The 26,679-nt window shown below is 37.1% G+C and overlaps 2 protein-coding genes and 1 pseudogene across 4 annotated transcripts; 2 read left to right on the forward strand and 1 right to left on the reverse strand.

Annotated features, from left to right (window-relative positions):
• Window positions 1-3,059: 3,059 nt before the first annotated feature.
• Window positions 3,060-4,757, reverse strand: LOC137715266 (large ribosomal subunit protein P2w-like). Of its 3 annotated transcripts, none has more exons than XM_068454525.1 (4): window positions 4,617-4,757; window positions 4,282-4,371; window positions 3,357-3,589; window positions 3,060-3,240 (listed from the first exon to the last, which is right to left on the reverse strand). In XM_068454525.1, the coding sequence occupies exons 2-4, from the start codon at window positions 4,367-4,369 to the stop codon at window positions 3,214-3,216; spliced, it is 348 nt and encodes a 115-aa protein (XP_068310626.1). In that variant the 5' UTR covers window positions 4,370-4,371; window positions 4,617-4,757; the 3' UTR covers window positions 3,060-3,213. The 3 variants fall into 3 exon arrangements, with proteins under 3 accessions (XP_068310626.1, XP_068310627.1, XP_068310628.1); XM_068454526.1 differs by having other exon boundaries at window positions 4,629-4,715; XM_068454527.1 differs by lacking the exon at window positions 4,617-4,757 and adding an exon at window positions 4,499-4,520.
• Window positions 4,758-17,432: 12,675 nt separating this feature from the next.
• Window positions 17,433-17,999, forward strand: LOC137714828 (uncharacterized). The gene has a single exon (XM_068453959.1). It carries the CDS (start codon window positions 17,433-17,435, stop codon window positions 17,997-17,999), a length of 567 nt encoding a protein of 188 aa, XP_068310060.1.
• A 6,523-nt stretch (window positions 18,000-24,522) lies between these two features.
• LOC137714877 (uncharacterized) lies at window positions 24,523-25,089 on the forward strand (annotated as a pseudogene).
• The last annotated feature ends 1,590 nt before the right edge of the window (window positions 25,090-26,679 follow it).

Consider the following 26,679-nt stretch of genomic DNA (forward strand, 5'->3'; position numbering starts at 1 on the left):
GGCTATATCAAGATATTTGAGACAGCTAAGTATAAGCAGCTGCCTCTGCCTTACACAGCTGCAGAACTGTCATGGCTAAGGTCTCTATTTGGAGACTTACATTTGCATCTCGTAAGACCTTCAATCTGGTGCAACAATATTTCGTCCATTGCCCTAGCTTCTAACCCAGTGTGTTTCATTCAAGAACAAAGCATTTAGAAGTGGATTATCATTATGTTCGTGAGAAGGTGTTTTGTGGAGAGTTAATTGTGAATTACATTTGTTCTCAAGACCAGTAGCTGATCTATTTAGAAAAGGTTTGTCCTCTTCACGGTTCAAGCTTCTAGTTGTTTCTCCGCCTGTCAGCTTGCGGGGGGATGTTAGACCAAGTCATCGTATGAGAACAGGTAACAACAACTTCAGGAGTTTGTGATCATTTCAAAGTCTTATCCAAGAAGAGTCTAAAACTCTTTCAAACGTATGTTTTCTGTGTAATCAAATTTTGAATCTTTCTGTCATACTTTTGAATTTCAAATAGCCTTGTAAATAGGGATTGCAATTCCCTGATGTAATCTGGAATGCAATGTATATACATGCAGCCCATCGTTGAAAGGGTATGCAATTGAAGTGAAACTTTGGGTTTACTTAAGTTTTTACAGAAAGATGGACTTGGGGTTTGTTTGTTGAGAAGGCCAATTTTAGAATGCAGTTGGTTCTTCGTAATACGTAAGCAAACCTTGCAACTTCCCTTCGAAGCATCCTTATGCCAGTCTTGGTAATGCAAGTTGCACTTTATATACATTTTATGTGTTCAGCAAGCTCCTCAGCCTTCTTGCTATTCTTACCAAAATTAGGAGCAGACACTTTATCTGAAGATATGATTAGGAACAGAAATTTGATCAGAACAGACACTCTTCAAACTTTTAGAGTATCTTCAAAAAAGAAGTTAAATTTTAGACATAAAATTTAAATTTGAAAGGTTATATGGCACTTTGATCTTTTTTTTAAAATTAAAAAAAAATTTGTTCTCTATCTGATATATCAAATTTAAACAATTATTTATTATATTATTTACTTTTTATAATTGTAACTAGCAGAGAGCACATACTTTGTGTGTGTGAACAACCGCCCACCTCCTCCCACGTTCTCCTCAAGTGTAACCGCTTCAGTTCATTCAAACTATCCAAAAAACATCATGAGTTCACTTACCTGCATGAAAAAATGATGATGAGACAATTTCTCTTAATAAGTGAATATTTTTATCTTATGTAAATATTTTGATATAAAATTACTATTTTGCCCTCATTATGTAAATATTGTGTATCAAAAGTGAGGTCAAAATATGAAGAAAAAAAAAAAGAAAAAAGTTCAAAAAATAGAAAATTACTATTTTGCCCTCCTCATGTCAACATTGTGTATTCAAAAGTGAGGGCAAAATTGGAAGAAATTGGGGGCAAAAAGTTGACAAGCCCTCTTCTCTTAATAGAATAGATAAGTAATCTAGTCACTTAATATTATGGTCTAGTTGTATTCCTCTTCACTTGTAAGTGAGAGGTCTTAGGTTCGATTCTCGTCAAAGGCGAATTTGAACCACATTATTGCTAGACCATTGTGAAACTAAGCTCACCTCCTCTCCCTTATTGTAGATAATATTATTTGCTCAAAAAAAAAATTGTAATAAGTATTGTTAGAACAAAAAATAATAATAAGAATGATAAAAAGCTTATTAATCACCAAAAATAGTTTTGAATTTGATAGCAACCACCCTTACTTTCAATCCACATCATGCTATAGGAATTTGCATTTCAGTTGAAAAACACTACCAATGTCTTTTTTTTACTGTTATTGCTTATATGGACTTTTTGACTCCTCGTCTGGAGATGCTCTTATGAATTTTGTCAACAAAGGAGACTAACGAAAGTAGGGGTGGAAAAAAAAAAAACCGAAAATCTCAAACCATACTAAAACCAAACCGAAAAAAACCCAAACCAAAAATCCCCAAAAAATTGATACCGAAACTAAACCGATCCAGAATTGTTTGGTATGGAATTCAATCTCACTTTAAAATCGTTGGTATTTTCTTCCCTGAACTGAAACATTACTATATATACAACACATGGGTGCTTTCTAAAAGACAGAACTTTCTTTCTCATTTTTTGTCTTAACTCTCTCGAATTATCTCTCTCTGCAACCCAGAACCACTTAGCCCTTCAACTTAATCCAAACCTAAGTAGACACATCCCAAATCACTCTCTCTCATTTCATTTCACCTTTCTCATCTCTGCCTTCACTCAATCTCAGACTCTCAGTCTCTCCTTCTCAAATTCGAAACTCAGCAACCACTCACCCTCTCACAATCTCACTCCGACAAACTCTCTCCGCTCTGGCCACCACCAGACCTCACAGCTTCATCCCCACCTCTGATTCTCTCCGATGATTCTGTGTGTGTGGGGTTTCAAATTAAGGTTAGGGTTTTGAATTGGGGGCTCGTGTCAAGAGCAAGATGTAAGTCTATCTCTTCACTCTGTCTCTCTATCTCGACCATCAATCTTCACGGATTCACCGTCACTTTGTCTCTGATTTCAATTTGGGGTTTTAATGCAAATTTAGACAATTTCAATTTCACTCTAGATGATTTGGATTTTGATGCAGGGTTAATTTTGGGAAATCTCTAAATACCCAAAACATTTCGAGAGTCCCGAAAATTTTCGATTCAGGATTGGGTATGCCATTTTAAGTTCAGTATCCCATACCGAACCAGCCCTAAATGAAAGTGTTGCCTGCACCCTGCTGATTGGGTAGCCCCCCTACAATTTCCGATTTTTCTTTCGAAGTTCATAGATGCTTTCTTCGATTTCTCTTCCTGCTTTCAAAACCATTTGGTAGCAGTCTTCCAGATTTTTGTGACGGCACAAGAGGCATAAGTACGAAAGATTGGACTTTCGCTACATAATAATCTCACACTCCATGTTCAACTAGATAATGAGAGACGTGGTTGCGCAAACACTAAATGAACCGTAATATGCAATAAATCACAAGAAAGCAACCTTTAGTCGACTCAAATAGATGGAATTAAGATCTAAAGCAAACATCTTCTATCACTTGCATATCTAAACAAAATTTTAGAGATCCAGAACCATATCCAACTACAAACATAAACTTAAAAACACAGCATTGGTCCCAAAAATATAAAGATGAAGTCTTGATACAGGCAAAGCTCCGAACAAAAATCCCTTAGTCGAAAAGGCTGAAACCCATATCCTGCAAAACATATGATTTAAAAAGTTATTAAACAATCACGATATAATTTGGAAATCCAAGGTTACAAATAAAGCAAGCTTGGTACCATCTACATCAGTTTGACATAAAATACTTACGTCATCTGATTCTTCCTTTTCTTCCACCTTCTCCTCCTTCTTCTGCTCAGCAGCGGCAGGAGCAGCAGCCCCACCACCACCGCCGGCTGCAGGTGCAGAATAAGCAACTGCACCACCACCAGATGGAACAGATGCCAACTTCTCCCTTCCAGATGCAATCAGCTCTGTGATATCTTTTCCCTTGACTTCGGACAATAGCAACTCAATCTTGTCACCATCTGCCTCAGCTCCAACTGTAAACAAACAAATTAATTTACATTTCCAAGTGCAAAAATGGCACCGCACAATAATAATAATATACCACTCTTTTAAAATAATAGTCCCAAGGGAAACTTAAGCTCGTGCCCACATTTCCTGGCCAAGAATTATTTACTACTCATGACACATCACATATTCGAGTTCTTTCTTTGTTACTTGTTAAAACGGGAACTATAATCTTTTCATCTCTCCCAAATAACATAATAACCAAATCCCAATCATAAATCATCTACATTCCAATGACGCAGAAATTCAACCGCGAGCAATAATATAGGTAAATAGGTTGAAAGACTGATAACCAAAATTCCATCCCAACATAATCAATAAGCACTAATGGAGGAAAAGAGCACTCTACACAACCGAAATTCAGACATTGGTTCAACATATAATCTAAATGAAATAACTCTTTCGTCCAAAGGGGTGGCAAGACTAGAATCATTGCCACGGGTGTGGGGCTAAAGAGTAAAAGCGGACGAGCTCGAAAGCCCAAAACCAAAATTGATATTCAAAACATAAATCAATTTAAATTATCTAAACAAGGCAAAACCCACAAATGGAAATCCAAAATCAACACAAAACAATAAATTGAAAACAATAACAATTTTAATACGAGTCATACATTGTAGCAGGCTTGCAGCAACAAAGGATTTTTTATTAGGAAAGCTACCTGATCCGAGAATGTCCTTCAAGTCAGCAGCTGAGGGGCTGCTCTTCCCTCCCAAAACAGCGAGCAAGTATGCAGCAACAACCTTCATCTCTGCCCATCCAAACAATATCACAAGGAATCAAACACACACGATTATATACATAAATGTACAAACACACACACATACATATATATATATATATATGAGAATCAGAAGAGAATTCAAAGATATATGCACCAAAAGATCAGATTCAATTCGCTCTCTACTCTCTAGTATGATCGGAGGAACCTGATAATAAATTAATAAAAACTACTCGTATGAAGAGATGGATAGAGGTATGTTGAAGAATACTAACCGTATTACGTACAGTGAGTAAAGAGAGCTTCGTAGCAGAGCTTCAATGGCGGAGCCGCGGCCGAAATAGGGTTTGTGGGGAAACAAAAGCACGCGAGGTTTAGGTTAGAACTCTGAATCAATTTATACAAATACGAAAGTTTCTTAAGGTTTCACTGACCCAAGCCCACAACTGACTTTAGGCCCAACTTAAAAGTGTGGAAAGACGTGGCCGAAACGTGCACATTTATGCCCAAGTTTTAGCGCTTTCTTATTACCGTTGGTTTAAGAGGGCATTTTGGAATTGGAAGTGATTTTAAAAAGATAAAAAAACGCTTTCAAATCCCTTTTTTTTATGGAGTTGGCTAGAGATACGATGTTGTCAATGATTGTTCTTAGCCATCAAGATGTACTATATTTGTTCAACATGGCATCAATGATAATTTGGAATCTCTCTCAACTCTTAAAACCTTTGACCTTTACGAATCTTAAAGCATCATAATAGGAGAACTGTTGGAGACTCATGACGAACCTAGCAGCAGCCTTAAAACCCACCACAAAGCCATCAAAATTAATTTTGAGTATAGGAGCATGAGGCAGCCTCCACTTGATAGTTTGGGATGAAACATGAGATGCATTATGAGTATGAATTGATCTTAAGTTTTTATTGGCAAGGTAATATTGTTTGCCAACTATAGCAGCAAGCATAAGGACCCTAGCAAGATGGGCCTTGCGATCACGGAAAATAAGATTCTTTTTAAGGAAAAATAATGAAAAGGGTTTCAATACTTGAATTTTAATAATAAAAAAACCATATAATAACTTTATTTAATGATTAGGACAAAACACAATATCAAACCAGCCCAATAAAGACTGGCCCAAATAAATAATTTATTGAGCTTCCAATTTTACCCTACCGTCAGTATTGGCCGTTTATGTTCTCCGTTTCCATCACGGGTGTTCTTCTCATCTAGAGATCGTCTCCTCTCTCCCCGCCTGCACTCATCCTCCTCCTCCTCCATGTCCGCCACGACGTCATCTCGGTACCTCATAAACCCACCGTCTCTGCAACCACAAAAGCCATCCTCGTCTTCCAAAGCGCTCGCATCCACCATCTCCGTCAACCTCAAGATCAAACTCAATTTCCCGATATCCACAAGCTTTCACCTGTCGATGATGGCATTGTATTTCAAATCCCGCATGATGCTATATTGCTATATGGACGGGTGGACGAATCCATGGTTGAACTAGAACCACGTTTCGAAAAGACCTCGTCAGGTTTAAGAGCACAACTTGTTTTAGTGATTATTATTATTTCTCTTGTATATGTTAGTCCACCATCAATATCTAAAGTTCATTAGTCTTTCCTATGACCACCAAAATTAATTGAAAATTCAGAAAACCTTATCAGCTTTGCCTTTGGTTGTGAACTGTTATCTCAAAATTGCCAAGAGCTATTTGTATGTGGCACGACTCTGCATTTTGTTTTTTGTTTTTTTCCTCTCTATTTACGGCCTTTCGAGTTATCGAAATCGAAGTTTTGAGTTTACATGCATTAGGGTGACAAAGATTTTGCTTGATTTTATTTATGGAGAAATTAGGTTCTCATCCTTCCTTTTACTACTTCATTGATTAAAATCCTATTCATTTTCAATTTTTTATCAAGGTCTTTGGGTATTAATAACATCATTAATTATTTCAATAATAAAATATATTTTTATTTCTAAACATATTCATTTAATGTTAAAAATGTTACAATTAGCATATTTATATTTATGACTAATTTTTTTTTATCATATATTTTTAGTTTTAGTTTGTACCCATTTTTAATTTGTAATTCTTTTTAATTTGTACCAATTTTCTTTTCAGTTTTAATTTGTACCCATATATTAATTTCTTTTTGTGCCCATATTTTTTAAAGTTTATTTGTATTTGTACCCAAATATTTTTTTATTTGTACTTTTTATTTTGCTAAATGTACCCATGCTAATTATATGTACCCATTCAATAAAACTTTTTAATCTTAAAATGTACTCATTCTTAAATATACCAATTTGTTATATGTAAAATGTAATTTTTATATAAAATCTATTCAATTTTTTTCTAATCCATTTTTAAACGTATATGGGTACATTCTTTTTTCTTTGATTTTAAAATGTATCCATGTCAAGTTTAATTGAAGAAATTTACTAATGTTATTAAGCCTAATATCTTTTCTTTTAATGTGATTTTGAAGAATGTACCCATGTTTATATATATATATATATATATATATATATATATATATATTGTCACATCCTGGCCCGGGCGGGACCACTTTCCGGGCCCGACTCCACCGTAGCACGATATTGTCCGCTTTGGGCCCCCAGCACACCCTCATGGTTTTGTTTCTGGGAACCCACACGAGAACTTCCCGATGGGTCACCCATCCTGGGATTGCTCTCGACCGCTTCTCGCTTAACTTCGGAGTTCCTACGAAACCCAAAACAGTGAGCTCCCAAAAGGCCTCGTGCTAGGTAAGGATGGGAATATACATATAAGGATCACTCCCCTAGGCGATGTGGGATGTCACATACACACACACACACACAATAGTATATTTATATTTTAATATTTTTAATCCCATAAATTATGGTTTTTTTATTTAAAGTCTCATTTATATAAACAACTAAAATTTCTAATTTTTAATTTAAAAAATATAGTAACGTACATAGAAATAAATTATCACATTAATTTCTGGGACCTTGATCAAAAATTAAAAACCAACAAGGTTTCAATCAAATAATATGCATAACTAAGGATCGCATCCAAAGTCTCCCTTTATATATTCTGTCAAGCTTGAGTGAAGCTTTAACCAAATAAATATTATTCTTTAAGCTTTGTTCTTAGTATTCCGAGTTTAGACCTTCAGTTAACTTCGGTTTGTCTTGCTAATAGTATTCATGTTTATTTGTAAGTGAAAATTACAAGCAACAAATATATTATTTTAAAGGTCTCAATGGTGTATAGATAAAATTATCATGTGTTTATATAGTACAATTTGCCCATTATGTACTTATCAGGTGGTGTCACCGATTACAAGACAGTTTTCTTGACTCTTATAATATTTTGGTTGTGAAATTTTTGTTTCTGGTTGTTTGAAGTTTTGGTTGAAGTTGCCAAGAAAGGAGGTTCATGTTATCATAAACTTTGATTTTTATGTGCAAACATTTTATATTGATAGTGTCACATCCCGGCCCGGGCGGGACCACTTCCCAGGCCCGACTCCACCGTAACACGATATTGTCTGCTTTGGGCTCTGACCACGCCCTTACGGTTTTGTTTTTGGGAACTCACACGAGAACTTCCCGATGGGTCACCCATCCTAGGAATGCTCTCGCGTGCTACTTACTTAACTTCGGAGTTCCCATGGAACCCAAAGCCAGTAAGCTCCCAAAAAGCCTCGTGCTAGGTAGGGATATGAATATACATATAAGGATCATTCCCCTGGGCGATGTGGGATGTTACAATCCACCCCTCTCAGGGGCCCGACGTCCTCGTCGGCACACCATGACTAAGGTTAGGCTCTGATACCAAATTGTCATATCTCAGCCCGAACGGGACCACTTCCCAGGCCCGACTCCACCGTAGCACGATATTGTCCGCTTTGGGCTCTGACCACGCCCTCATGGTTTTGTTTTTGGGAACTCACACGAGAACTTCCCGATGGGTCACCTATCCTGGGAATGCTCTCGCGCGCTACTCACTTAACTTCGGAGTTCCCATGGAACCCGAAGCCAGTGAGCTCCCAAAATGCCTCGTGCTAGGTAGGGATGGGAATATACATATAAGGATCACTCCCCTGGGCGATGTGGGATGTTACAATCCACCCCCCTTAGGAGCTCGACGTCCTCGTTGGCACACCACGACCAGGGTTAGGCTCTGATACCAAATTGTCACATCCCGGGCCGAGTGGGACCACTTCCCCGGCCCGACTCCACTGTAGCACGATATTGTCCGCTTTAGGCTCCGACCACGCCCTCACGATTTTGTTTTTGGGAACTCACACGAGAACTTCCCGATGGGTCACCCATCCTGGGAATACTCTCGCGTGCTACTCGCTTAACTTCGGAGTTCCCATGGAACCCGAAGCTAGTGAGCTGCCAAAAGGCCTCGTGCTAGGTAGGGATGGGAATATACATATAAGGATCACTCCCCTGGGCAATGTGGGATGTTACAATCCACCCCCCTTAGGGGCCCGATGTCCTCGTCGGTACACCACGACCAGGGTTAGGCTCTGATACCAAATTGTCACATCCCGGCCCGGGCGGGACCACTTCCTGGGCTCGACTCCACCGTAGCACGATATTGTCCACTTTGGGCTCCGACCACACCCTACGGTTTTGTTTTTGGGAACTCACACGAGAACTTCCCGATGGGTCACCCATCCTGAGAACACTCTCGCGCGTTACTCTCTTAACTTCGGAGTTCCCATGGAATCCGAAGCCAGTGAGCTGCCAAAAGGCCTCGTGCGGGATGAGAATATACATATAAGGATCACTCCCCTGGGCGATGTGGGATGTTACAGATAGTACCAATATTCAATTTCAAAAATAATATGTTACTCGAGTTCAGTTTCATAAATAGTATAGTACCCCTATTTAGTTTTAAAAATAGTGTAGTACCCGTGGTCAGTTTCATAAATAGTTAGATTCATAAATAGTGTGGTACCTGTGTTCAGTTTCATAAATAGTGTGATACTTGTGTTCAATTTTAGAAATAGTGTAGTACTTATGTTCAGTTTCAAAAATAGTGTAATATTCGTGTTCAATTTCAGAAAGAGTGTACTACCCGTGTTCAATTCAGAAATAGTTAGTTTTAGAAATAATGTAGTACTCGTGTTCAGTTTCATAAATAGGGTAGTACTGTTTCAGTTTCAAAAATAGTGTAATACTCATTTTCATTTTTAGAAATAGTTAGTGTTCCATTTAGGAAATAATGATTGATAGTAACTTTTTTAAACCCACAACAATCTCAAACTGACTCTTTGTAAATAACTTCAATGAAATTTATATTAATCTTACTTTGATTCTATTATTCAATAAGCATTTCAACACGATTTTGATATGGTATTTTATGGTGGATGCACATATATTTATAGGCCTGATTATAGTGCTAATAAATTAATAATCAAAATAATAATAATGGACTAATAATTGGGGATGAAGGTTATAATTTTGGAATGAGGATCCTCGCCCGATTAAACTTTCAATGGCAGCATCATATATTTCTTTACCATTTAGCACAAAGATGAGGTTAAGGAGTCAGAAGATGAGGTTAAGGGAGTCAGACTCCACAATTACTGCTCCCTTCTCAACGTAGGCCCATAAGGCCTCCCTCACCGCCATAGATTCGATGGCTAAACTGGAGGCTACACTCACTCCACCACGACCTCCTCCCAATTGGAACCAACCACTGTCGTTTTTAATCACCCAACCCATACCACCAATCGTCGTCTCTTCTCTCTATGCACCAGCATAATTAACCTTCCACCAACCAAATGTCAGTTTCCTCCACACAACTATCTCCCTCCTTTTATTCTTTTCCAGGGTGACCTGCTCCTGTACACCCTTCTTGCATCATGACGCAAAATCTACTCCTTCCATGGGAGGTCTAGACTATTGAAAGCTTCAAATGGGATAAGTTTCTTGTTTATTAAATTGAATTTGAAAAGTAATATTTTTAGTTTGTGGGAAATGTGAAGAGGAAAAATGGAAGTAGGGATGGTGGACGCGAGAGAGTAAAAATGGAAGTGGAATGACATGGGTTTTAATTGGGAGAATGGTTTGCTGCTGGAAAAAGAATTGAAAATTAAATTAATTTTGGTTTTAGTTCACTTTATGGGCTTAGTGGCAATTTCGTAAATAATGCGAAGTTGTAATATCAGAGGTGGGTTAACCTCTGTCAGGGGCAAAGCTGGAAGAAAGATTTAATGCTGCATGTTGGGCTTTGTTTCAGCCCGTGGGATTTAATTGATTTCGGTATGTCTTATGTAACTTTTGTCTTTTTTCATTAAATTCCAAGCCATTTTTATTAAATAAAAGTTGTAGATGGTTTTTGGTTAAGAAAATGTTGGCTCAAACCTTTTTGGGTAAATAACAAAAAACTACCTCAACTATTGGTCTGACGACACTTTCATATCTCATATTTTTAAAGTACAATGTCATACTTCATCTTATGAATTTGTGACAATGTCAAATTTCGTCAGTTTTTCTGTTAATTTTTCTGTTAAATGCTGACGTGGCTAGAGACGGGGTCCACTCACTAATCCAACTGAATTAAAAAATAATTAAATATATTTTTAATAATAAAAGATTAAAAAATTAAGAATAAAAAAACAAAAAAATTTAAAATGGCCTAGGGGTGCGGGCCTCCCCTTTCCTTCACCTGCACCAACCTTTTTCTTCTCTTCGACATCCACCAAACTCTTCCCCGTCCCCCCAGCCTTCCCCATCAACATATGTCCTCCCCCCCCCCCCCCCCAAAAAAAAAAGAAAAAACCTTCCTTCACCACCCCATTGCCACCTCTCTTCCTCCATCTTCACCACCCTACCGCCGCCTATCTTCACCACCCCACCAAAAAAAACCAAAGAAAAATAAAATTTGGCAAAAACAAAAATAAAGAAGCTTGAGACGTAAGCTCGACAGAAGACACGAAGTTGAAACTTCGATGAAATCCACCATCATAGAAGACCCAGACCTCGGAGGAACAAAACCCACCTTCCCATTGTAGCAATTGTTGCTGCAATTTGAAAACCCCAAAATGGAGAACCCAATATCTCGGGTTCCCTTCTCCCAATCTGGTCACGATCTCCAACCCGCCGTTCCAAATCGACTGGAGCTCGCAGCCCCACCCGTCTTTCGACGACGCTGGTCCTATCACAGACGAAGTCTCCACCGCTAGTAGCATCAATTTGTCACGCCACCGTCTTCGTTGTTGAAAAACGAAGAGAGAGTTGAAGCTGAAGGCATTGGGTCATCCAAAACGCTGATTTGGAGATCGCAACGATGCTATTCCACGGCGTCATCTTCGTCAAATACTCTGCCTCCCTCACTCCACCACCCTTGATATGCACCTGGACGCCCAAAACGACGATGTCGACCTGAACTCGGACTGGGAACAGGTCTGATGTGAGATGAAGTCCGAGTCTGTGGGGTAATGGGGTGGACACGGGTCAATGGGTAACATCTGGGTGTGGGTTGAGTTTTTTTGGTGTTTTGGGTTTTTTTTTAATTTTTTAATATAAAGTGGGTCCCGTCTCTAGCCATGTCAGCATTTAATGGAGAAATTAACAGAAAAACTGATGGAGGTTTGACATTGTCACAAATTCGTAAGATGAGGTATGACATTGTCATTTAAAAAAGATGAGGTATGAAAGTGTCGTTCAACCCATAGTTGAGGTAGTTTTGTGTAATTTACCCAACCTTTTTCATTAAAACTCCCATATTTTTATCATTCCACACTTGCCAACAAATTAGAAGAGCCTTACTTATACAAGAAGGATTAGACTCATCATCCACATTTAGCTAGCCAAGAAATCAAATCTGAACTACCACTCACAGGCATTGGATCATTGGAGTTCCCCCATACATTCTGAGAGAAATTGCAATTAACAAATAGATGTTATTGATCTTCTTCATCATATTCCAAAAATGATAAGGGTTAGTATTAGCAAAGAATCTATGCAATCACTAAAAGCGTATCTCATACTATTTGAAAAAAAAATGATTCAAAAATTAAAAGTGATTTTGGTTATAAAATATAAAAAAATAAAAATAAAAAATAAAAAAAATAAAAATAAAACACTTGAAGTGCTTTCTGAAAGAAGCATGTGTTTTGTGCTTCCATCAAGTGCTTTTCTAATAAGCACTTGCATTCTTCTTAAAACTTTCGATGTATTGCGATCGAGTTCTTGGGCTTGAATTCCAGACACTCCCCATAGTTTAGATGAGTTTGATATATAGACTCACATAAGAGTCTTTGGACAGAGAATATTATTTGAGTGTTGCAGCAATAGTGTGTGAGGAAGAAAGAAGAGTTTTCAATCGTATGGTTTTAAAGGACAAAATTCAGCTTTTCTTCACCGATTTTCATTGTGCTTGAAACAAGGATCAATTAAGAAAATGTGCATTAAGATTTGCATAATTGATTTTTTTCAAAAATTATTTCGTCATGTATTCATTCTGCATGATCACGTTAGTATTCTGCAAAGTTCAAGGAGAAGGTGATTGACAACCGCGTTAATGTTGTGCTACTTTTACCCGAAGGCTGAAGAGAGATCAAGTATCAAAGTGTGGAGACAAAACTGCCTACTAGTATGTGTGTCTAGTTCATGAGTTTTATAAGTCTTTCTATACTCATTTCTCTTAGTATTTGTCTTGGCTTGGAAGCCCAAGGATTTTCCTAGCTGTGGGTTTTGCCTTATTAAATCTTACATCATGTGTGCGCATTTTATTTATCTTTGTAATTGCATTTTTGTAGGATAGATTAGTATGTAATTTGGATGTGAAAATTAAATTTGTATTCAATTATTAAGTTGGAACCTATTCATCCCCATCTAGGTTAAATTAGTATGCATCTAGAAATTTCATAACTTCTTTAGGCGAAAGAATTGAAAATGCCAGCCGAGACTTGGAACCAGAAGCCGTGTTGTTAATCCAAACTGAAGATACTTCTAAATCGCATGATTCTATAGCTTCAATGTTGTTAATCAAAAGTGAAGGTGTCGCCGATTGTCAACAAAATCCCTTTAATCCAAAATAAAAGTTGTGTTGACGAGAGGGTTAGTGTAAATAGTATTTTTCTCAGGGTTGTAAGAAAAGTTTCTCGTAAAGTGAGGCTTTTCGCGTAGAACTTTAATTGTATTTGTCTGCTTCTTCTCGAATTTTGGAATATTCATAAAACAAAGATTTGGAGAGAATAGAGGAAACATAAAATCGTCAAAAACATTAAAAGGCATGAACCTCTATATTTTTCATATTCGAAATTGAATTTTGATGGATCACTACTCTCTCTTAAGGCCAACTAATTTCCCTTCTATCCCCCCTCCCAATTTCATTCCAACCCTTGTTCTAAAATGGGGTTAAGTAATAGAACTAAAAAAAAAAACTCAAATACCAGCCAAGAAACCAGCCTGAACCAAATATCCTGGCCCATTGTGCGCGTAGACACGCTGTGAAAAAAAGAGAAAGCATGCTAGTTAACGGGCTAAAAGCATGTCAACGCGCCAAAAAGCAAGGAAAAGGGGACACTTTGAGGGGAAGTGGGGCCCACCTGATGGAGTTGTCAGCCACCCATATGCAATCACATCTCCTTTATTTCTATCAGACGGCATAGATTTCCATCTTCTTTAAATCTAACGGGTGAGATTTATTCTTTAATAATTTGGGGCTACAATTTTAGGCCATAAGGGTCAGAGCAAAAAAGTTGTTTATGGGTTAAAACCTAAAATTTTTGGGTTAAAAATTTTAGGTTTTACTCTACGGGTTGAAAATGGTCTAAGTAAAAATTGTTATTAAATTTATTATTCGTCATCATAATGATTATGAAAAGGCTGTTGGAACTAGCCAGGGGTTAAAAGGCACATTTAGCCTTTAAATTGACAAAATTAGTCTCCAACTAAAAGGTTAAAGGGAATCAGACTAAAAGAATCAGACTAAGTTTGGCATGTTCTCAAAAAGTAATAATGAAGGAAAGTAAAATATAGCCAACATGGTTGGAGATTAAAAAATTTAGCCCTAAAGTGTCTTTAAAATTTTATATTTTAGGGGGCTAAAACATAATCAAGAGATACGTTTAGCCTTCCATGACTGAAGACTACCTAATTTCTATTGATTTTATTTTAATCCTTGAAGTTTGAAGCAGTGGTTGTAAAAATGGGGTGATATGGGCACACTGTTTAGGTCCACGTAATATGCAAGGTTGAAGGAGACTTCTAGGGCTTCTTTATGAACATAAAACCGTCCGTGGAACCTTGCTTCCCTGATCCAGGACATCAAAGAAACTTCCAATGCTATGCAGATGGACAACTTGGGCATATTTTTCGTGGAACCGAACTTGCTTCGTGTGGATATCTCAAGTCAAATGTTTGTATTTGGTTCTCAAATTTTTCTTTTTATCATAAACATAATTACAATACTTTTATCAAAAACATTATTTGACAAAATTCCTAATAATTGTCCGTGAAATTGATAGTATAGCTAAGGCCGGACACAACGAACAAAACACTTGTTGCAAGCCAAACATGGTGAATGATGCCGAGGCATATCAGACAAGAATGGCCCGACTTACCAAACCAAACCCTTATACCAGACAGCACGAGGTGTTGAGCCAATAGTTACTAGAAAAATTGTCAAAAATGACCTTGTTTTTTTTTTTTTTTAACTAAAATAGGACAAATTAGTACATGCACATAACATACGTAACAATACGACAGAAATATAATTTTTTCTAAAACTAAAAATAACTTAATTACCCTCATATGTAAATGAGTTATTTCCTGTAACTTAATCAGCATTTACACATTTCTCCAAAAAGATCTCTCTCGCACCCTAACCCCCAAATGGGTTATTGCGAAAGAGGGGATGGCAGCAGCATCGACCCAAAACCCCAGATGATGATCAATCCATTTCCTGTGTGGGGCCTTGATAGCAGAAGTAGCAATCTGGGTTTTCTTCTTATTTGATTGGAGAGTTGGAGTACTTGAGTTGGAAGGGTGGACCAATCTCAATGATGCTTTTAAGGAAGCAATCCTACGGGATCTCTCTCTCTCCCTCTCCCTCTCTCTCGCCCACTGTCAGCAGCTCCTGAAAGTCTAATGCATTCGAAGCCCCCTATTTAATATAATAATGCTTCTAGTCCATGGTCATGCTATGCATCATTCTCCCCATTTTCTTCGTCGATTTTGTCGGGTTCGGGCTCGTCGTCGACGGTTTGGGAAAAGCGGTTTGGAATCACATGCCTTTGTCTACCACCCAAAACCTCTAAAAAATTCAATCAAAATTGCATCAAACCTTATAATTGGTTTTTGGAATCACATGCCTTTGTCTACCACCCAAAAGCCTTAAAAAATTCGATCAAAATTGCCTCAAACCTGGAAATTGGTTTTTGGAATCGCATGCCTTTGTCTACCACCAACACCTAGAAAATGGGGTTTTGAGTTTCGGAGTCGGATTTTGCCATGGGAGAGAGATTAGGGAAGATAGAGGGCGGCGGTCTGAGAAGCGAAGAAGAAGAGCCAGTTTGGTCGTCAAACTCACTATATGTAGTACATACACAACATGCACAAGATATGCTCAAAAATTCGAGCTCGACCTAAACATCCAAAGCTCACAGCTCTCTCTTCAAAATCAGGAAATATGACATAATGAGCTGTGAGTTTTTACAATTTATATGTGCTTATATTCGTCATTTCGCTTTTGTGCATAGCCGGTTTATCCTATTTTAGTCCAAAGATTGAATTCATTCATTGTATTCTTATAGGGTTGAGGAGTGTAACCGCAAAAAAAAAATCATCAAAATCGGAGCTAAAATAACTATTAAATCGTGATTTTTTGTTTATAATCCTAGAAATTTTTTGTCCCGTCGTCCCTAGAGAGGTATAAAATGTTCTCCTCGTCCTAAGCTTCACGTTGATACCTCTTAAGCGAACTAGGGGAAATTAGGTTTATTGCACTTCTTATTTCATTTAGGAATATTTGCCATGTTAATTGCAAGATATTATTTCACATAATGTCTTGCAATTATTCTCCAAATACCACCATATATGGCTGGCCACCCTCCAAAACCTCATAATATCTTGCAATTATTCTCCAAATACCACCATATATGGTCGGCCACCCTCCAAAGCCTCATCCCCCATTCTACCCACAAACTCCAGTACACATTCTATTCAGAATTCTAACTTTGGCATCGCAGATTCTTCGCCCAATGCCTCCTCCCCCCACCCCCCCCCCCCAATTCATTGTGGGCCCGTGAAGTTTTTGGCCTTAATCTTAGGTGTTATTATTTTGTAAGTGCATTTTCGTTAAAAGAGAAGATGGCGGAAATTTGCATCCATAAGCGCCATTGATGATGACCATGGACTCACCATCCCTCTGTAGGCTTATGACAATAGTGAAAGGCTTCTAAAATAAACATGATGGGTTTGACGAAAAAGATGAAGCAAAATTTGTGCCAGGCCTGTAAAATAATACTTTCATGACTTCGTTGCTCTCCTTTGATTCAAATTTCCACTCCTATACAAAAGTTAACCCTCAAATCTTCCCTCATTGATCATATTATTTTTAATCTATTTTCTGTCACATGGCCTGGAGGTTCCTCAGAGCTTCAAATTTTGGCTCTGCCTCTGCTTCATTAAATAGCTAAATATGAAGACAAACTACAAGCATCTTGTGACGGCCAAATTTAAAGTCAAAATTGCGGTCAACGATGCGAGTAATGGTCAAAATACGTTGAGCTCTATAGAGGTTAAATTACAAGATAAATGTACCAAAAACCACAATGTCCAATTGTATCGTTAGGATTGGAATTCTAGAAACCATGAAGTCCGGCTTTTATTGTGTTTTAGTTCAAACAAAAGTCACTAGAAGAATGGGTTAAAGCTAGTAATTTCCATCCAATGGATTATTACGTAACAAAAAAGCAAAAACAAAATGTACAGAAGACTGGGCCCCTAAATTTAGACCTATACCCTTCTTGGGTTGCTTATATATTTCATACTCCATTCATTCATTTCTTAACCCAAGCAAATAATTTGTAATCACTTTAGCTTCAATTTAAAAACATACATCTTGAGCAATGGCCCCCTCAATCAGTTATGCAGTGTTCATTGCTTCCTTGCTCTTATGTCTTTCGTCATCTTCAGCACCATTTGCAAATGCAAGAGCGTCTAAATTAGTTAGGAGTGTTTGCAAGCAAACCCAAGAACAATTCGGCTACAACTATAGGCAGTGCATAAAATCTCTTTGGAAAAATATTCCAATTAGATCGGCAACTAATCTCAAAGATCTTGATATTGCCGTTCTTAAATTAGCAGTAGCAAATGCAGCACAAACCAAAGCTACGTTTGAAAAAGCTTTCAACGCCACCAACAAGAATGCTAATGGCACGACAGCTATAAAGCAGTGTGTAGATTCGTATGATTTTGCGTTAGGAGCATTCGTTTTCGCAGTGCGAGGGGTCAATGACGGTGACAAATCAGTCACCGAAATCCTTGCACAGTCCCAAAATGACCTTGTTCGTTGCCAAAGAGCATTGGCCTCTGTTGAAGTTCCGCTTCCTATGCCAGTATCGACGACGAACTTTTGGGTCATGTTATATAGGGATGTTGCATTCCTTGTTACTTCCCAGTTATTCAATATCTAGAAAAAGATATGAAAATAATGTATTAAAATTTGAAAATACACACGTACCAAAGAAATGTATTTGTGATTACTATAAATAAAAAGGATAGAAATTTGAAGAAATGAAAAAAATTTGATATGAATGATGAATATCGACCGTTTACTATCATTGTTGTGTTACTCTTTAATTTGAATTTCTTATCGTGCATTCACTTTACTATGCATTGGCTTTAACGAAGATGAAATTATGGTTTATGTATTTTCATTAAAACTTGACATCACCGTATCAGTCCAAATATAGGCTCTAACTTATTTCATTCACCATTTGATTCATGCAACTTGTGTTTCTTTATTCAATAGGTGGGGAGATTTGAACTTGAAACTTTTTTAAGCATTTGGAAGAGAACAACTAATGTGCATCCAATTTTTTCTTCTATGCACCCATGTCTGTCTTATAGCCCACTTTGTTTTATGACCTTTCCTTAGACAATCCAAAATAATTCAATAGTCTTCTAAGACTGCCTCCTTTGACTAATGACATTCTTTTCAAGAATGCAAAATCCTCGATCATGGTCAGCATATGATTACGAAGAGCTTGCTCGAGTCACTCTGGAGTTAGCAGCAACGAATACAAAAGATAGGCATAGCTTTATAAACATTTAATCAAGAGGGATTCGAGGGAGCCTATTTAACAATATCAGTTTTGGTACAGCGCAGTGGTGGTTTTATTCTAGCGACATACATGAGGACAAGGATAGGCCTGGGCCTCTACAGCATTTTCTTTATTTTGTATGCTTTAGCTTGTGTTTGTTGTTCTTTAATTTATGTTTGTGTGCTTTCCATTGAGCACGATGTAATTAATATTGGATTTTGCATTAAATCAACATGCCAAAATTAAAAAGGATTATGATCTTGGACGCAAGATATTTGGATTTGTGTTTCCTAGTTTGTTTTGGGATTTGGTTTTAGTATAGGATTTGGTTTCCTATATTCTAGGGACTTTGTGTAAACCTAGGACATCTATTAGTATAAATAGATGGATATCGGATAGAGTTTTTTGTATGAGAGTTTTTTTTAGGCATAAGTTTGTATACTTGAGAATACTTTGTGTTTGTGAGTTATCTTGTATTTGTTGGTTATCAATAAAGCTTCCATTGTTAGAGAGGTACTCCTATATTGGAGGAACTCTGAAATCGTTGTGTTTTGTTTATTACTTGATTGGTTTTTGGTTTAGTTTTCAACAAGTGGTATCAACAGCTTAGGTTCTTACGTGGGTTATGACTATCAAGCAATGACGAAGACTGGTGATTCTACCAGTGCTGATGATGATGAAAAGTCTGGCAGTAGTGTAACCAAGATGACGGTTCAGAGTGCTAGGTTTGAAATTGAGAAATTTGATGGAACAAACAACTTTGCTATCTGGCAGTGTGAGGTTAGAGATGTCCTATGATACAACAAGGTTTAGTTGTTGTGTTAGGAGATATGTTGTTTTCGATGAAAAAGGAAGAATGGGAAAGATTGAATGCTCATGCATGTTGTACAATTCGGTTATGCTTGGGAAAACAATAGAAGTATGGTGTGATGAACATAACTTCTGCGAAGGAATTGTGGGCTGCATTGGGGTCAAAATATATTAAAAATAGTGTAGAGAATCGACTGCATCTCAAGAACAAGTTGTATAGGTTCCAGTACAAAGAGGGCACGAAGATGATTGGCCAACAAGCTTCTAGCTAAACTGGCAAATCTTGAAGAGATAATCAAAGATGAAGGCCTTGATCCTGATGAACTCCTTGCCTGAATCCTATGAGCCTTTTGTGATTACTTGGATTTATGGTAAGGAGACAATTAAGTATGATGAAATCTCAAGTGCTGTTATGAATCATGAGGTGAGACACCTTGACAGACAAGAAAGGAAAAACTCTAAAGCTTTGATGGTGAGAAGGAGATCAAAAGAAAAGAAAGGTTCGTACAGGAAAAATAGTAAGTTTCGTACTAGAGGAATCTCAAAGAATAGGAAGTTCTTGGATAAAGATGAGTGTTTTTTGTCATAAAATGACAGCTGAAAAAGGACTGCCCTAAAATCAAAGAAAAGACTAGAAAGAAGAAGGATGACTAAGAAGTAATGGTTGAAGTCGAGGATGAGGAATATGTCTATGCCTTAACTGCATCGAGCACTGTGGATTATATGAAAAAGTGGGTGCTCGACATAGGTTGCAATCATCACATGACTTCTCAAAGGCATTGGTTTTCAAGCTTCAAAGTTATGAATGGAACTGTGTATATGGGAGATGATAACCCATGTACAACTCAAGGAATTGGAAGCATCAAGATCAAGCATCATGATGGTGTGATTTGAGAATTGCATGGTGTAAGGTACGTCCCAAATTTGAAGAAAAATTTGATCTCACTAGGCACTCTCGAGTCAGAAGGCTACAAGTTTAATTTACTCTGATAACAACGTGCTCAAAGTTTCTAAAGGAGCACTTGTCATAATGAAAGCGCCTCATAATGGCTTACTTTATATGCTACAAGGAAAGACTTTGGAAAATGGTGTGGTTGTGGTAGTTGATGAAGTGCAAAGTGATAAAAATGACTTGTCTGCATTATGGCACATGAGGTTGGGACATGTAGGAGAAAAAACATTGCAAGGATTGATCAAGCAAGGGTGTTTAAAAAGAGCAAAAATTGGAAAGATAGAGTTCTGTGAGCACTACATTCTTGGCAAACAAACAAAGGTGAAATTTGGCTTAGCTGTTAATTAAACGAAAGGGATTTTGGACTATGTTCACTCTAATGTTTAAGGGCCTACAAAGAATGCTTCTTTAGGTGGAAAAAGATGGTTTATATCTTTTATTAATGACTACTCTCGTTGATCATGGATATATATGATGAAACAAAAGGACGAGGTTTTTGAAATCTTCCTGGAATGGAAGAATATGGTGGAGAACAAGACTAGAAAGAAGATTAAAACATTGAGAAGTGACAATGGAGAGGAAAATACCTCTGATCCTTTCTTCAAAGTGTGTAAAAAGGAATGGATTACTTGGCACTTCAGTGTTAGACATACTCCATAGCATAATGGGATTGTAAAGAAACTAAATCGAACCTTGCTTGAAAATGTCCGTTGCATGCTATCTCAAGCTAAGCTACCAAAGAGATTTTGGGCAGAAGCTTTGTGCCATGCATGTCATGTGCTTAATCGACTACCATCAACAATATTGGAGGGTAGAATACTCATTGAAGTGTGGTCTGGAGAACCAGCTCAGAACTATGATAATCTACGAGTGTTTGGATGCAATGCCTACTTTCATGTGAAGGAAAACAAACTAGATCCACGAGCCAATAAAGTTGTCTTTATGGGATTCAATTGTGTGTGAAAAGCTTCAAACTTTAGTGTACCAAGTTGAACAAGATTATAGTAAGTAAAGATGTGACATTCGATGAAAGTCACATGAAATTGAAGGAATATGTTCAGATGGTGAAGCTTGGGGAACAAGTAATTGTGAATTCACAGCCAAGTAAGGAAGTTGTGAAAGAAGAAAGACAAGGTGATCAACTTGAACATGAAGAGAGTGATCACGAAAAAGAAACATCATCAAAAGAACTAAGGATACAAGATGATTGCATAGGCAAAAGGAAGGGAAAAAGAGACATATCCCTACCTGCAAGATATAAAGATTGCATGGCTTGCATGGTATATGCATTGCCAGTAATTGAGGCTGAATTTCCCATTAATTTTGAAGAAGCAGTAAATAGTGAAGAAACGAGTAAATGGCATGATGCAATGGATGATGAAATGCTTTCCCTTCACAAGAATAAGACATGGGAATTGGTGGAGCTGCCTAGAGGAAGGAAAGCAATTGGCTGCAAATGGGTTTATGCAAAGAAGGATGAAGTGGATGACAAGAGCTTCATAAGATTTAAAGGTAGGCTAATGGCTAAAGGATATGCTCAGAATGAGGGAATAGATTACAATGAGATTTTTCTCCTATGGTTAAGCACTCCTCCATTCAAATATTGCTTGCCCTAGTTGCACAATTCAACCTTGATTTGGTACAACTAGACGTGAAGACTACATTCCTTCATGGTAATTTAGATGAAGAGATTTATATGAGACAACCCGAGGGGTATCAAGTGAAGGGCAAAGAACGATTGGTTTGTAAGCTCAAAAAATCTCTTTATGGTTTGAAGCAGTCGCCTAGGCAGTGGTATTTAAGATTTGACAAGTTTATGAAAGGTCATGACTATACAAAAAGTCACTATGATTAATGTGTTAATCACAAGAAGTTGAAAGATGGTTCGTTCAAGTACTTGTTAATCTATATGGACAACATGGTCATAGCCTCAAGCAATATTTCAGAGATAGAAAAGTTGAAGGAGCAAATGAGAAGGGAGTTTGAAATGAAGGATCTCGATGAAGCCAAGAAAATATTGGGAATGGAGGTCACAAAGGATAGACAAAAAGGTTTGGTGTGTTTGTCTCAGAAGCAATATCTTGAGAAGTTGTTAAAAAAGTTTGGAGTAACAAAAAACACTAAGCCTGTAGGAACTCCATTAGGTGCTCACTTCAAGTTGAGCAGTTAGCAATGTCCCAAAACTGATGAAGAAAAGATGAAGATGGATGGTATTCTATATGCTAATTCGGTTGGAGGATTAATGTATACTATGGTGTGTACTCGTCCTACTATAGCACACACAGCTAGAATTGTTAGTAAATTCATGAATAATCCTGGAAGAGAGCATTGGAATGCTGCTAAGTGGATACTAAGGTACTCACATGGAACGAAGGACAAAGGTATTTGTTTTGAAAGATGTGATGAAGAAAATGATACGTTCTCAGTTGGATATGTGGACTTAGACTTTGCTGAAGACTTGGACAAGAGAAGATCAATGACTGGGTATGTGTTTACTATGGCAAAGGATCTTATATGTTGGAGATCAATATTACAACCAACGGTGGCACTATCAACCACAAAAGCAGAATACATGACGATCGCTGAAGCTATCAAATATGCAATGTGGACTCTGGGGTTGTTAGGAGATTTAGGTGTAGAACAACACAAGTTGGATGTATATTGTGATAGTCAAAGTGCCATTTATTTGGCCGGATATCAGGTACATCATCCTAGGACTAAGCACATTGATGTACGATATCATTTTTGTGACAGAAGTGGTAGCTGAAGCGTCTAAAAAAGTTTGCTGCAGAAGATAATCCAGCTAACATGTTGATAAAGGTGGTTAATATAGCTAAGTTCGAGCACAACTTGGATTTGGTGCAGTTGAAGCAAGTTTGATCTTACGATGTCGTGAAGCAATGGAAGTTGTTTGATGCCTCGTTATGGATTTCACGCCAAGGTGGAGATTGTTGGATTTGGTATTAAATCAACATGCCTAAACTAAAAAGGATTAGGATATCTTGGACACAAGATATTTGGATTTGTGTTTCCTAGTTGGTTTGGGATTTGGTTTTACTATAGGATTTGTTTTCCTATATTCTAGGGACTTTGTGTAAACCTAGGACATCTATTAGTATAAATAGATGGATGTGGGATGGAGTTTTGTGTACGAGAGTTTTTTAGAGGCATAAGGTTGTATACTTGAGAATACTTTGTGTTTGTGAGTTCTCTTGTATTTGTTGGTAATCAATAAAGCTTCCGTTGTTAGAGAGGTACTCCTATATTGGAGGAACTCTGAAATCGTTGTGTTTTATTTATTGCTTGATTGGTTTTTGGTTTAGTTTACAACAGTTAAATCACCATTTTGCACGCATAGTGTTGTTTAAAAAGTTTATATTGAAAAAAAAAAAAATCACACATTTGCATTTTTGAGCCATGATCTATAATGCTTGTTCAACTTCGATGTAGTAATCGTTTCTTTTTAGCAAAACTTTTGAACAAGTACAGTGCATATGGTATTATTATCTCAGTGTTAAATTATTATTTTCGTGATTCCGTTGCTCTCCTTTGATTCAAATTTTCATTCCATGCACAAAAGTTAACCCTCAAATCTTCTCTCATTGATTGTATTATTTTTAATCTAATTTTTGTCACATGGCCTAGAGGATCCTCCTAACTTCGATTTTTGGCTCCACCACAGCTTCATTAAATAGCTAAATATGAAGACAAACTACTAGCATCCTGTGACAGCCAAATTTAACGTCAAAATTGCGGGCGACGATGCGAGTAACTGTCAAACTGCGTTGAGGTCTAGAGAGGTTAAATTACAAGATATATGCACCAAAAACCACAATGTCCAATTGTATCGTTAGGATTGGAATTCTAGAAACCATGAAGTCCAGCTTTTGTTATGTTTTAGTTCAAACAAAAGTCACTAGAAGAATGGGTTAAAGCAAGTAATTTCCATCCAATGGTTTATTACGTAACAGAAAAACAAAAACAAAAGGTACCGAAGACTGGGCTCCTAAATTTAGACCTACACCCTTCTTGGGTTGCTTATATATATCATACTCCATTCATTCATTTCTTAACCCAAGCAAATAATTTGTAATCATGTTAACTTCAATTTAAAAACATACATCTTCAGCAATGGCCCCCTCAATCACTTATGCAGTGTTCATTGCTTCCACGCTCTTATGTCTCTCGTCGTCTCCAGCACCATTTGCAAATGCAAGAGCGTCTCAATTACGTTAGGAGTGTTTGCAAGCAAACCCAAGAACAATTCGGCTACAACTATAGGCAGTGCGTAAATCTCTTTGGAAAGATATTCCAATTAGATCGGCAACTAATCTCAAAGATCTTGATATAGCCGTTCTTAAATTAGCAGCAGCAAATGCAGCACAAACCAAAGCTACGTTTGAAAAAGCTTTCAACGCCACCGAAAAGAATGCTAATGGCACAACAGCTATAAAGCAGTGTGTAGATTCGTATGATTCTGCGTTAGGAGCATTCATTTTCGCAGTGCGAGGGGTCAATGACGATGATAAATCGGTCACCGAAATCCTCACAGAGGCCCAAGATGACCTTGTTCGTTGCCAAAGAGCATTAGCCTCTGTTGAAGTTCCGCTTCTTATGCCAGTATCGACGACGAACTTTTGGATCATGTCATATAAGGATGTTGTATTCCTTGTTGCTTCCCAGTTATTCAATATCTAGAAAAAGATAAGAGAATAATGTATTAAATTTTCAAAATACAAGCAACCAAAGAAATGTATCTGTGATTACTATAAATAAAAAGGGTAAAGTACAAAAAACTACCTCAACTATGGGTCAAATGACACTTTCATACCTCATCTTTTAAATTGACAATGTCATACCGCATCTTACGAATTTGTGTCAATGTTATACCTTCCGTTAGCTTGGCCGTTTATTTCTCAGTTAAATGCTGACATGGTTTGATCCATAACCCATTTTTATTAAAAAATTATTAAAAACAAATTGGTTTTTTTTTTTTTCTCTTCTGTTTTTCTGGGTTGCAATTGCAGAAAGGGGAAGAAGATGAAGATGGGGAGAAGGGAGAGAGGGGGGGAAGGGACGAATTGATGTTGGTTTTTTTTTAAATAACTTTTCTTTATTATTTTAATATTTAAATAATATTAAATGATTTTTTTTTAATAATTTTTTATTAATTTTTTAATAAAAATGGGTCCCAAATCAAGCCACATCAGCATTTAACTGAGAAATAAACGGCCAAGCTAACGGAAGGTATAACATTGACACAAATTCGTAAGATGAGGTATGACATTGTCAATTTTAAAAGATGAGGTATGAAAGTGTCATTTGACCCATAGTTGAGGTAGTTTTTTGTACTTTACCCAAATAAAAATGATAGTAAGTTGAAGAAATGAAAAAAAAAATTGATATAAATAACGAATATCAACTGTTTACTGTCATTGTTGTGTTCGTCTTTAGATTGGATTTCTTACCATGCATTCACTTTACTATGCATTGGCTTTAACAAAGATGAAATTATGGTATACATATTTTCATTAAAACTTGAGATCTCCGTATCAATCCAAATACAGGCTCTATCATGCAACTTGTGTTTCTTTATTCAATGGATGGGTAGATTTGAACTTGAAACCTTTTCAAGCATTTCGAAGTGAACAACTATTGCGCATCCAATTTTTTTCTCCTATGGACCCATGTCTGTCTTATAGCCCACTTTGTTTTATGACCTTTCCTTAGACAATCCAAAATAATTCAATAGTCTTCTAAGACTGCCTCCTTTGACTAATGACATTCTTTTCAAGAACGCAAAATCCTCTATCATGGTCAGCATATGATTATGAAGAGCTTGCTCGAGTTGCTCTTGAGTTAGCAGCAATGAATACAAAAGCCAGGCACAACTTTATAAACATTTAATCAAGAGGGCTTCGAGGGAGCCTATTTAACAATATCAGTTTTGGTACCGCGCGGTGGTGGTTTTATTCCAGTGGCATACATTAGGACAGGGAAAGGCCTGGGCCTCTCCATCATTTTCTTTATTTTGTATGCTTTAGCTTGTGTTTGTTATTCTTTAATTTCTGTTTGTGTGCTTTCCATTGAGCACGATGTAATTAAATCACCATTTTGCATGCATAGTGTTGTTTAAAAAGTTTATATTGAAAAAAAGAATCACATTTGCATTTTGGAGCCAAGATCTATAATGCTTGTTCAACTTCAATGTAGTAATCGTTTCATTTTAGCAGAAGTTTTGAACAAGTTCAATGCTTATGGTATTATTATCTTAGTGTCAAGAGCGGA

Source organism: Pyrus communis, chromosome 14 (genome assembly GCF_963583255.1).
Source record: "Pyrus communis chromosome 14, drPyrComm1.1, whole genome shotgun sequence".
Taxonomy (NCBI): Eukaryota; Viridiplantae; Streptophyta; class Magnoliopsida; order Rosales; family Rosaceae; genus Pyrus; species Pyrus communis.

Bases quoted from the DNA above. Each gene is read 5' to 3' on its own strand.
- LOC137715266 (XM_068454525.1), bottom strand. From the start codon at position 4,369: ATGAAGGTTGTTGCTGCATACTTGCTCGCTGTTTTGGGAGGGAAGAGC. The intron at 3,590-4,281 runs GTAGCTTTCCTA...GTTTGTTTACAG, and splicing joins GAAGGACATTCTCGGATCAG to TTGGAGCTGAGGCAGATGGT. The intron at 3,241-3,356 runs GTAAGTATTTTA...TATGTTTTGCAG, and splicing joins AAAAGGAAGAATCAGATGAC to GATATGGGTTTCAGCCTTTT.
- LOC137714828 (XM_068453959.1), top strand. From the start codon at position 17,433: ATGGCCCCCTCAATCAGTTATGCAGTGTTCATTGCTTCCTTGCTCTTA.